This window comes from Notothenia rossii (genome assembly GCF_949606895.1).
Source record: "Notothenia rossii genome assembly, chromosome: 10".
NCBI classification, from domain to species: Eukaryota; Metazoa; Chordata; class Actinopteri; order Perciformes; family Nototheniidae; genus Notothenia; species Notothenia rossii.
The window spans coordinates 17,177,299-17,189,164 of NC_136908.1; the positions used below are offsets into that span (position 1 = coordinate 17,177,299).

Consider the following 11,866-nt stretch of genomic DNA (forward strand, 5'->3'; position numbering starts at 1 on the left):
CACTAGTGTCCTGACCAATTTCAGGTCACAGTATTTTACCAAAAATTAGACTCAAGTAATCACAATATATTTAGATCATTGGGCAAAACAGTTCAGCAAAAGCATCTACATCCTGTTATTACTAAACTGATCACCAAGTATATATTTGATCAAAATGGTAAATGATTCCCACAGTGTTGCTCAATTTGATGTCATAACAAACGTATCTCTTTTTATTTTTCATGTAAAAAATATATTTTAAGTATTGTAATGAGTAATATTGGATGTTTGTGTCAGAATATATTTCATAATGACTCATATCAAATAATTTAATTCAGAATAAAAGAAAGAGGAATATCTTGTGTGGCCAAAAAATACTTTATTGCATATAGTCAAGTACACAAACACACCATGTATTCTGCTACTGCATCACCACAGGTCAAATAATCAGACTCTTCCAACCTTTATTATTCATAACAATAGATTAGCTTTCTTTGAATCTTATTCTCTAAAGCCTATAACAAACAAAAGAACAAATGGAAGTACCAGATATTTCAACAAAAATCACTTGTAGGCATTGGCTTTATGTTTTGGCAAGAAGATGAAATTCTTTGGTACAGGTCCGAGCAGCATTTCACTGGAGAGGGGAAAAAGAAGGACATTACAAACAGTAAATACATCAACAGTTCATTTTATTGTAGCCTGACTTTAAAATGGTGCTTCTTGATGTTTCCCTGCTCACCTAATCCTGATCCAGTCCCCAGCATGTTGACTGGCCATCAGTGACTCCAGGTAGTTCCTGCCCATGTAGAATGGAGGTCTCTCATTGATCTTCTGTGGCACCCGCTCCAACAGGCCCACTGGAATATATCTAAGAGGCAGAGATAAACTCATATATTTAGCGGCCTGGTCGAATTACAAGTCATAAATATTGCTTTCATAATTACAATATTTCGCTACCTGCACATGAAGGAGAGCCACTCCAGCATGAAGGTGCGGGTCTTCTCCACCCCCCGTGTGTCGGAGCCCCAGTGTTCTAGACCAAAGTTGCTGAAATCCCGGAGGACGTCCATTCGCTCGTTGGACGAGATGTCCCAGTGTCGGCTCTCCTTTATTTCGGTGAAGATCCAGGGCTTAATAAGAGCACCCCTGAAGAACCAAAAGTCAGACATGCACAATCAGTTTCAAGTTCACCACAAAGATAATTCGGCTCTGTAATATAGAGTAATTCCACTGGTCATGACTGGTTATGGGTTAAATAATCCTCTAAAATTACTTTGAAAGTAAGAACACACAAGAAGTTCACTGACAATGATACAACATAGTAAATAAACTAGGGTGGACAAAATATTTTTACAATCTATTATATTGTCTACTTATTGAATCACTATAAGTGGCACCAACCTTGCAATCATAATTCCAGAAACTCCGGTCTCTTTTGCTTTCATGGCATCTTCATAGGACAGAATGTCTCCATTACCTGGGACAATAAACACAAGTCACCTTAGTCTCAATCATTATCAACAATAGATAACATTTCTTAGGCCTGTGCAGGATTTTTGGAACCTTCAGAGTATCAAAATGCACACATGAAGTTATTTTCACCTATATATATTAGTTTGCCCCCATCTGAAGTGTGTGTAACTACAATCAAGAAATTGAAAAACAAGTTCACATACCAAAAAGGGGGACAGGACTAGCCAGTTTGGAGCAGGTGGTGATGTAGTCCCAGTCAGCTAGTTTAGTGTAGCGCTGCTCTCTGGATCGGCCATGCAACTGTAAGGAAACTACATCATCAGTTGTGTTCTCATACTTTAAAGCTGAAGGAGGAACAAATATTATGCATCAAACTTGCATCAAATGTAGTTCAATCAAGTCAATCAAAATGCAAAAGGGTATAACACATCAACTTAGATATATAGACACATCAAGGGCTCTCACATTACATTTCAAAGTGGTTTGTTGAGTGCATTAAAATCAAACAACAACGTAAGAAAATAATAAAGCTAGCCACATGAATTAATACATGATTTTTTATGATTTTCATTCAAGTGTCCACTTGTTCCTACACTATTTGAAACGAGACTGATTGGACTGCAGTTGTTTGCAGGTGTTTCTTTTACTTAAACTGCCACTATACTAATAATTTTCAACACATGAAGGTCGATGCCTTTTTCCCCTGCTCAAACACATGCCGTGTTACTTACTGTGATCATAGAGACATCCCACTTCTTCATCTCTGGAATAAGTTTGTGCGCTATGTTGCACTTCTCCTGAACACCAGTGCGGATCTTGACTGTTAACGGGACGTCAAGGACCTTCAGGAAGAAAGAAAATTACATTTTCCTCCTAAAAGCCTAAATTGAACAAGACATCTCATCCAGCTGAACCGGGTCAAAACACCCAAACTTACATGGTTCATTCCCTTGATTATCTGTTCAAACTTTCTGTTGCGTGTCATCAAGCCGCAGCCTCCACCCTGATGAGGGAAAGCAAACAAACACCACCTGTCAGTGAGTGTCATGATGATGTTCAACGATGCTTTATACACTGGATCATAAAACACAAATGACTGTCTGACTTTAAAGCTTAAAGTCATCATGGTTTAATGTTATTTTACTTTAACTGGCCCGTCTTATTTAGAAAAAGATAATTCTGCTTATCTTTTTCTTGGCATTGACTGTATCAAACAAAGGGGGGATGGATTTAAGCTTTTAGGTGGGTTCTAATTGAACTTCAGTTCAAAGAAATACTGATCTAAAGTGTGAAGTTGCTCAAATGTAAACAACAGAGGAACACTGTGGAACTAGTGGGTTTTATGGAGGGTGTACCTTCTTGTAGACGAGGTCAATGGGACATCCAGAGTTGATGTCCACAAAGTCAACATCTGCGTTGTTGTTGATGAGCTCTGCGCACCTTGTCATGGTGTCGGGGAAACAGCCCTCCACCTGAAGACAACATTTGGACTTTTCTTCAGACAACTTAACCAAATCTTTAGATAACAGTAAAATAATACAATTTGTAGTTTGTCTAAAAGTGTTAACAACATCAAAGAGAGCAGATTTGTTCTGAGGAGTTAAAGAAATCTAGGAACAGCACCTGGACGCCGAAAACATCTTCACTTTCGTGCCGCTTCAGGAGGGCCCACTCTGACTGCTGGCCCTGCAGCAGGTTGGTGCACATGGCCATCTCCCCACAGGTGATGTCTGCTCCAAAGCGCTTGCACAAACGGCGGAAAGGCAGATTTCCACACTGGGGAATTAAAGGGAATCATTAAGGTCAGGTCAATACTTCCTATCTGGGCTAGCATTTGATATAATATGTTTTAATTCTGCTTCTATAGGAGTAGAACCTTAAAGGTCACCTATTGTGCAAAATCCACTTTTCATGTCTTTTATACATAAGCATGTGTCCCCTCTGTGTAAAGAGATTCTGAAGTTTCAGGAAAAGAGATTCACTCTCATTTTTTTCCTGATCCATTTAAATGAAAACCTGCCTGAAAATGAGCTGATCAGATTTTGGCCACTTTATGATGTCTTAACGATTTTTTGGCTTGTGTAACCATTAGCCAATCACCAACCAAGGTAACCACCCCACCCCCACCTTATCACCTGAATCTCCTCCTAGAGCACCATTGTGTTCTTTTGAACCAAATATCTCACAGAGGGGCGTGGGGAGGGGCTCCTTATTTTTCATCTAAAGTAACAGACAGAGAATCAGCACTTTTGAAACATGGCTGAAACAGAGGGGATTATGGGATGCTACAATGATCTGTTTGGTGTTTGGAGCCAAACACTTCAGAGACATGTTTTGTATATATCTGAGACCTATAACATATTGAAGAAAAACAGAATAATAGGGGGCCTTTAATAAAAAAAACTTATAATCAGAATAGTTTCAATTTGATTAGTTTGGCAGCAGTTACGCATATAACTACAGCAATAATATGTTTATCCTCAGGACTCAATTAAATCTGGTTGTACTTACAGTTGTTAGAGGAGCGAGGTATAGCTTGTCCTGAAAGTCCACCTTGAACAAAGAGACAGAACACATCACTCCTTATAAATCAGAAGTGACTTGTGCAGAGACTATTTAACAGTATCAGCTGGCTGTAATTAAATTGTACAATTTAAAAAAAATGGATAACCGATAATGAAATGGATATTGCAGTTAAGATGTTGGCCTGAGATATACCTGTTTCTTCTCACATTGGCGCAACTTAATGACATCCTCATCAGTGAGTGGGCCAATAGTCTTCACTGGAGGCTGTTTATCTTGTCTGGCCTGTTACAAAGCAAACATGTACAAATAAACATCTAAAATACTGAGCAACATAACATGTATACATACTGTGTTGTGCTCAGTAAAAGTGTTTACCTGTGTTTCTGCTTCAGTAGACACACGCTGCTCCTCTCCTGTTGGATCTGCAGATACTACAGCTGTATCACCAAGGTGTAAAAAAAGACTGAATTTAACTTGTATCATGAGGAATGACGTGCACGTTGCTAGAGTGAGCTGATTAAATGAAAGCTCCAATGAGCTCCACAGAGACTCACTTCACTTCCTTTTCCAATTACAGTTTTAAACCACTGAACAGATTCATTATGAGACAAGAACAACTGAGAGCTGGAATAATATACATATAAGACATTTACAAAGAAAACCTTTATATAGTCTTACCATTTCCAAGTCGTTGTGTTTTTTCTTTGTTGTTTGCAAGTGTTTTGAGGTACTCCTCTGACTTCTTGAAGGCTACAGAGCGCTTCCTCAGTTGATTCTGGAGCTCTTTTTTGATGCTGTTCTTCACCGTCTCCCTGCCATCGTTGGCCTTTATTAGCTCTGCGTTCTCCATGGTTTTGAAGTCAGGTGTGGTGTGCGCCTTTGCGTAGCGGCAGGAGAGACCATAACCACACTTTCCGAATGTGTCGTAGAGGTAGCAGCTTTCCCCGATGTCAGCGAGCTTAGAGGCCATGTATTCGGCTGCGTCATGAAGAAAGATGCATTTGTCTCCATAGGTACATTCCTTATTGTCCTGCATGGATGGGAACAGTCATGACAATAACCATTAGCAGACCTAGTGATTGCAAAATATACTTCTGTGGTATTCCAGAATGATTTGTTAACATTTTCTACCTGAATGACTGAAGGACATAGTCGTTTTTCTTCAAAGGCATTAGGCTTTGTGTGTGGCCGTGACTTATTCTGTCCCCGAATGCGTTTACCGTCTGGTTTGCCAACTTTATTCCTCTCCTCAGGGTCTACTTTGAATTTTTTTGTTTCAGGTTCCTCCACAGATGTCTCTTTTTCCTCCTCAGGTTTGTCATTATCACTGGTCTTATGTCCTTTTGGGCCCTTCCACCCAGAGTCTACAAACTCATGAAATTTGTCTTTGGTGGTTAGGAATCTGCAAATAAAAAAGAAGAGATATGAGACTGGAGACATTTGAGGCCAGCATTTATAGTATACAGAATATTCTGTCACCTTTGCATGCTGCTCTAAAACCACATTAATGACTCAGTTATGGTACAATTAAATGAGGGGCTTACAGGTCCTTGTAAAACTGGAAGGAAAGCTGAGTCCATACTCTGTGCAAGAAGTTAAATGCATACAATGGAGCTGCTAAGCCTTCTTGCTAACTGTGCAGTTCTGTTGACTACATCAGACAAAAGCAGCGTGCAGGATGAAATGTTTGAGTCCATGCTATTCTTCTGGGAAACAGTAGATTACTCTATTCAAGTTGAGAGGCATTTCCTGCCCCAAGTGAATAGTACCTCTGCGTATACCAATAAGGACACATTAAAATAAGTCAAACTGGTGCGATGTCAGCTGTAATTCAAGTGTTGTAATGGATAAGGAATTTCTGACACAATTTTTCAAGATGCAAGGAAAAGGTACAAGCTGGAGATCTTAAATGGCTGAAACATGTTGATCTAACAACAGAGAACTTTATTAAAATACAAGATTTGCTGTAGTATGGAACCTGTCTAAGGCAAGTCATGGCGCTCAACATTTTGACAGCTAAGTGGTTACTGTCATATCATCTGTATACAAGCCGTATATACTCCAGACAACACGTGAGAAGGTTTGCAGTGATTTCCACCAGTTTTACTATCTCATGTATTCCACAATAAGCTAGTAACTTACTGCGTTTTGAGTGCAGCATCGCCCTTCACAATGACATCAGTCTTCTTTTCAACGGTTTCCTCCATAGCATTTTCCATCCCACAGGCTTTCTCCAAATCCCTCTGTTGGAAAACATATCGATTAATCCACTGATTAAATCGTACTAACTAATGTATCACATGACAGAATATTTGTATTATTATTAATATACAGTGGCTTTGGATATCCACCTTTGGTTATGCATTTCGGGGTTATATTTCATTTTAGTTTAACATTGATTTTATATTTCTCAAGTGTTTACTATGATAAAATGCATTTTATTTTGAAATAAATGTGAAAATGCATATTCAATCAATGTTCATTTCCTTCATTGTAAATCACATTGTTCTACATTGCTTGTATGAAAGGTGCTATATAAATGATCATAATAATTATTTCCAACTACTGCATGTTTTACTGTAACCGGTAACGTTACTTTATATAAATTGACTTAACGTCAGCTGAAGCAAAATCATGTTACCTTCATTTAGGTTGCCTGGCTGTGGAAATGAATCCAAATTAACATTAGCAGAGTAACTTACCTTTTATATTAAGTTTGTAAACAGCTGACGTTACTGTAGCTTTAACTGAATCTACCTGCTAAGAAGCTAACAGCTAACATAAAGGATGTTCACAGAAACGATTAGCTGCTAGAATGCTAACGCATTTAAGAGTAATTTTTAGCACCTAAAAAGCAAAAGTAAAAACACTAAACAAATACCGTTAACTTTGATTATGCTTGTCTCTTACCCTAACAAGCGCAGCAACAATCCCACGGCATGAGGAAAGACATGTGCAGCAATTTGAAGAGGTCCGGGTGTGCTGGCAGACAAACATTGGTTCCGCTTCTTTCAAATTAATCTCAGACATTTTCAGAATAAACTATAAAACAATTGAAATTGATCCCTACAGTCCAGGAATGAAGTATAACATCAGATTACTCATATTATGGAAAATAGAAATCTGACGGCCCAATAAGCTAACGTCACACTGTAGTGTTCTCACAAATCCTAGCGAGGAAAAGCTCCATTATGTTTGGAAAGATACAAATATTGCTGGCAGGGTTATGTTTTGCAAATAAAATAATAGGATTTATATCATATATTTTCTTTACAGGCATTCCATCATTCAAAAAAGAAAACCTGCGTGCATGTATTCTCCCATACAAAGATTATTACAAAAAGAAAGACTAACATTGTAACAGTTAGATCACTTTTATTTCGACATTGTATCCTCACATGAATTCTAAGAGCAACTCTCCAACATGAAATGTATACATGATGAAGAAATAAAATGATCAAATCAATGGAAGAGGATTATCTTAACAGGTGTGAGTGATAAAAGAAGTGCAATCTTTAACAATAAATGACTAGCTATTAGAACTCAAACAGTCAGTCAATTGACAGAACATTGAAGCAGCAATTTTCTCAACTGTAAGCATTTGCTGCACTAGTTGCCTTATAAAAAATAAAATGTCTTTGTGTTTTTGGATAATTGGTTGGACAAAACAAAAACTTTGAACATAACACTGTGATTTAGTTTTTCCTTATTTTACAGACCTTAAGATTAATCAGGGAAAATGTTTGACATAGCCAAACCAGTGTTACAAAAGAGACATCTAAAAGTCAGAAATGATATTCTACATACTAAATGAACAAAACATGTTTGTAAAGCAAGCCCAAGTAAAAGCAGCATCCAAAGTTATGTAACATCAAATAAAGAAGCTATATTTTGTCCTCAGGCATCAAGTCTTTCAATCTTTGCATCGAAGCGCTTTTGGCTTGAGTCCAGGACGTTGATGCCTTTCTCCTGAAAGTCATATCCCACTCTCTTCAGCTCCTCTAGTCGCCCTGAGATGTTCTCTGTGCTGTATTCTAACACTTTGGGCTTTCGCACGATCTGCTCCATTGTTATTCCCCCTTTTAACAGACAGTCCAGTTTACTGCTGAGCCTGTCCTTCCCAATGAACAGAACCATTGGAAAGCTGAGGATTAGTTTCTTAATGTCAGCTTTCTGACAGCCAACTGCTACCATCTTTTGCTCGAGACTTAGAAAATTATTTTTCAGACATTCACTAGAAAGGTCCATTATTTCTGCTCCAGGCCCTTGAAAGAGGTCGAGCAGTTCTGAATTGCTCAACGTAAGAGAAGCTCTAAGGATGTCGATATTTGTCCTGACTCTCTTCGTGCTTCTGATGAGAATGTAAGGGTTTCTGGATATTACAGCTTTAGGAAACTGCTCTGGATTCTTCCCGCCAAGTTCGGCACATATTTCTTCCAGAAAGTCCACCATCCGCTTATTCAGCACTAAGCTGTTGGAGAATGTCCGCGGCGCTGTGGTTAGCAGACGATGGAGGTCTTTGGTGTTCAGTCCCAGCGAGGTGAGAAAAGTGATGTTGTTATCCAAGTTGGCATTATTACTGGTGCGAAAGAAAGACTCAGGTGAGCGATACAGGACGCTCACAATTTCTTCATCAGTATTGAAGATCTTTCTCCACAGCTCCCAGCGCTGTTCTAGGTGTTGAACGGAGCGGGTGATAGCGCGAGGATAACGGGAGATGATGCTAGCGATCATGTTAGTAGGGGCACCTTTTTTGTCCAAAAAGAGAGCGACAGCTTGCTCATTTGTGAAGGCTTTACGAAGCACCCCGGGCTGACGCAGGCGTGCCATCTTCACATCAACTCCCATTAGATTCAGATTCTCCACCAGCGATACATTCTCTGGGGTGTCCGGCTGCTTTCGCTCCTTACTACCTGTAGGAGCAGTGCAAAGCCTCCTGGGAAGACAGGTTGGTGTCAACTGTGCTGGGATGAGCCCAAAGCACCGCTGAAATATCCCTGGTTGATGAAGCCTTTGGAGAGCCCTTACTCCGGCTACTGCTGCCATTTGTAAAGCTACTTTGTAACACCTCTGCCTGTTTTAGAGAAACTGAAACAAAAATAAACATGTTTAGCTAAACAATGATGGAGTCAAAGGGAAAAATTCAGTTTGAACGTAAACGGCATACTGTTTGTTATGTAATTAATATTTTGTTCCCTACTTAAATAAAATAACAGTAAATATGAACAATATGTGAATCAAAATTACTCAAAATACAGATATATATTTTTTAGATAGAATATATTTTAAATTCGGTTGGATTCTATGTTGAAACATGTCTGAAGCATTTTAATGTTGTAAGGTGTTGAGATATACTTAATCTCCTATCAATGGAGCCTATTTCATTTGTTGATCAAATTGTGTATTTAACATCTGAATCTTGGAGATATTTCTTATATCTACAGATACATGACAATGTCGCTTCTGTTAAGAATCTGTGCTAAGGGAAAACTCACATTATTCTAATTTCTTACGATGAGGCAGTAGTTATTTACTACCTTGAAACCAGGTGATGGCTAAATGTACAGATATATGACAAAAACACACCGGAGACGAGCTACAGCAGCGACGTCAGAAACTTTGTTCGCCCCCAAATGACTGCCTGAAAGAACCGAACAAGTATTGAGCGATAACGTTTAAACATTTAGTATGTACAATGAATTATCAATGTTTCAAAGCGATAGTCCTTGTGAAGAAATTAGATAAAAAAGCATACCATATACGTTTGGTTTCACTTAGCCAACTACATCATGCTGCAGTGTTTTTTTGATGACAGCCCAGTGTCAAGGAGAAAGCGGAAACGCGAAGCTCGAGTGAGCGAAGCTCGAGGGAAAGAAGCTCTCACAGCGTCATCTGGCGTTTTGGAGACAAACTGGCCCCAGCTCACTTCCAACCACTAGATGGAACTCATTTATCATTTTATTTAATCCAGGCCATGGGAACCTGCCTGCAGACCTCCACTCTCAGGACAGTTCCGGTGCAGGCTGCACTCTCAGGACACCTCCACCATATGACCTCCACTGTCAGTACAGGAAGTGACGATTCGGACGAACACGTTTTTTTTTCCCGCCCACCGAAGGAATTTTTCAAATCACAATTCAGACTCATCACGGAGTCCGCCGACCGTGCACTTTGGGTCGGCCTTGGTCAAGCCGGTCAAGCCCTGACCCCCCCAGCCTGGTTCTCGTAAAAGTTTTTCGCTGAAATGACACCATGGAGGAATGTAACGGGAGTTGACAGGGGACTCTGCCCGCCTCACGAGTGCCTATTTTCGGACACTTTTTTTCACTTTCCCCCCTATTTTCCCCGGTTGTATTATTATTATTATTTTTGGCTATTTCACCCCGGTTTCTACCGGGGGACATTTATCTTACCTCATTCTAATCTACACACATACAAGTATTTAACTTAAGCTACATAACAGTGTTGTTGATAGAGTTGGAGTTTATTCACACGTCACATACTACAGTGGGTAATGTTCTCAAGAAACATTGAACAATGCTGCCACACATGACACAGGGAAAAAAGAAAAGACTCTGTACCCTTTCTTTGCCATTATTTAAAAATAGTCTTGCTACAAAAATATAAATTAGGCTTACTAATAAGACATCTCAGATCTGAAGCTACACAGGAATCTGCTGCCAAAGTCCAATAAAAAAGACCAAAATTAATAGAATCAAACCCTTTTTTTGTTGCATTTCAGTAGAGTATACAAATAAATTCCTTTAAAATAGGATGCAAGCAACACTAGTTTCTTAACCTGAATTGATAATAGACTATAATCAATTTAAACGGAACAGATCTTAATGTTTGCATTCTTATACCATTTTTTACAATAATTCAAATGAATAAGTTCAAACAAACTAAAACTTACAGCTGATTAATAACGGTATCTAACTTGAGTTTTTATTATATCAAAAATCTGTTGAAATGCTACTGTTATTTTTACTGTCCCCCAAAAGCGCGTCGGCAGCCTCCATGCTTCTTTCACAACTTTGCCGTCTTCATGTGTTTCGCAAGAACGTGACTGACACGATAAGATGCTATGGTAGCAGCCTTGCTCTTGTTGGGCCAGGTGAAAATGGACTGCTATGCATTTAGCTGTCCTTTCAGGTCCCTCGCCTTTTGGGAGCGTAGGGCAGAATTAGGAGGGAATTCCGTCTCGTAGCGTGTGTGCAGTCTTTTGAAATGTCGCTCTTAAATTACCCTTCCTCGATAAACCCACGCTCGCATTGCAGATGAGACAGATGGACTTTGAATTGGAATAGATAAAAAAATAATCATCCTCCCACTCTGATTGAAAATTATATATTTTGGGCTTTTTTGCTTCTGCCATACTTGCGGTCTTGTGTGTGCGCGGGCTGTCACGCTGTCACTCCTGTTGACACGGACAAAGTCAGCGAACTAGTTTGGACTGCCCACCAGCCCCGCCCCGACACGTAACGCCGGCCAATCACAAAGCTTTGATGCGTTCAAGTGCATTATTCTGGCACAGGAAGATTATGTTATAGGACATTAACGATAAAACAGAATATTGTTGTTCTATTTTTAGACACATCTCGCGATCGACTGGGAATCTCCCCGCGATCGACCGGTTGGGCACCCCTGACTTATATTGATTGAACTGTTCTGCCCTTACAGCGCGTATCCCTATGCGTAGCTAGACAGTTAGCTAACATTTAAAAGTCTTCCAATAAAGATGCAAGGTTTTCTTTCTTGACTTTACTGTTCTTCTTTTACTTTGTAACACTTTAACAATACAGAAATAAAACACATAAGTATGCAGGCTTTACATAACATATAATTAGCACTGTACAAACGACACACATTCTACTATTAGGAATTA

General features: G+C 39.3%; 2 protein-coding genes across 7 annotated transcripts; both read right to left on the reverse strand.

Annotated features, from left to right (window-relative positions):
* Positions 1–338: 338 nt before the first annotated feature.
* dus3l (dihydrouridine synthase 3-like) lies at positions 339–7,012 on the reverse strand (the record flags this gene model as incomplete). 3 transcript variants are annotated; one of them, XM_079655058.1, is made up of 16 exons in its annotated part: positions 339–616; positions 722–850; positions 940–1,128; positions 1,384–1,459; positions 1,659–1,755; positions 2,187–2,297; positions 2,393–2,458; positions 2,811–2,927; positions 3,079–3,231; positions 3,967–4,008; positions 4,174–4,263; positions 4,357–4,403; positions 4,660–5,011; positions 5,113–5,383; positions 6,124–6,224; positions 6,892–7,012. In XM_079655058.1, the coding sequence occupies 16 exons, from the start codon at positions 7,009–7,011 to the stop codon at positions 544–546; spliced, it is 2,034 nt and encodes a 677-aa protein (XP_079511184.1). In that variant the 3' UTR covers positions 339–543. The 3 variants fall into 3 exon arrangements, with proteins under 3 accessions (XP_079511184.1, XP_079511183.1, XP_079511185.1); XM_079655057.1 differs by having other exon boundaries at positions 4,357–4,418; positions 6,892–7,011; XM_079655059.1 differs by lacking the exon at positions 6,892–7,012 and adding an exon at positions 6,684–6,828 and having other exon boundaries at positions 4,357–4,418.
* Positions 7,013–7,336: 324 nt separating this feature from the next.
* On the reverse strand, positions 7,337–11,381 carry mterf1 (mitochondrial transcription termination factor 1). Of its 4 annotated transcripts, none has more exons than XM_079655062.1 (3): positions 9,737–10,060; positions 9,477–9,622; positions 7,337–9,069 (listed from the first exon to the last, which is right to left on the reverse strand). In XM_079655062.1, the coding sequence occupies exon 3, from the start codon at positions 9,025–9,027 to the stop codon at positions 7,879–7,881; it is 1,149 nt and encodes a 382-aa protein (XP_079511188.1). In that variant the 5' UTR covers positions 9,028–9,069; positions 9,477–9,622; positions 9,737–10,060; the 3' UTR covers positions 7,337–7,878. The 4 variants fall into 4 exon arrangements, with proteins under 4 accessions (XP_079511188.1, XP_079511186.1, XP_079511189.1 ...); XM_079655060.1 differs by having other exon boundaries at positions 9,566–9,622; positions 9,737–10,058; XM_079655063.1 differs by lacking the exons at positions 9,477–9,622; positions 9,737–10,060 and adding an exon at positions 11,359–11,381.
* Between the last annotated feature and the right edge of the window lie 485 nt (positions 11,382–11,866).

Excerpts from the sequence above, each read along its gene's own strand:
- mterf1 (XM_079655063.1), bottom strand. The coding sequence starts at position 9,027 with ATGGCAGCAGTAGCCGGAGTAAGGGCTCTCCAAAGGCTTCATCAACCA.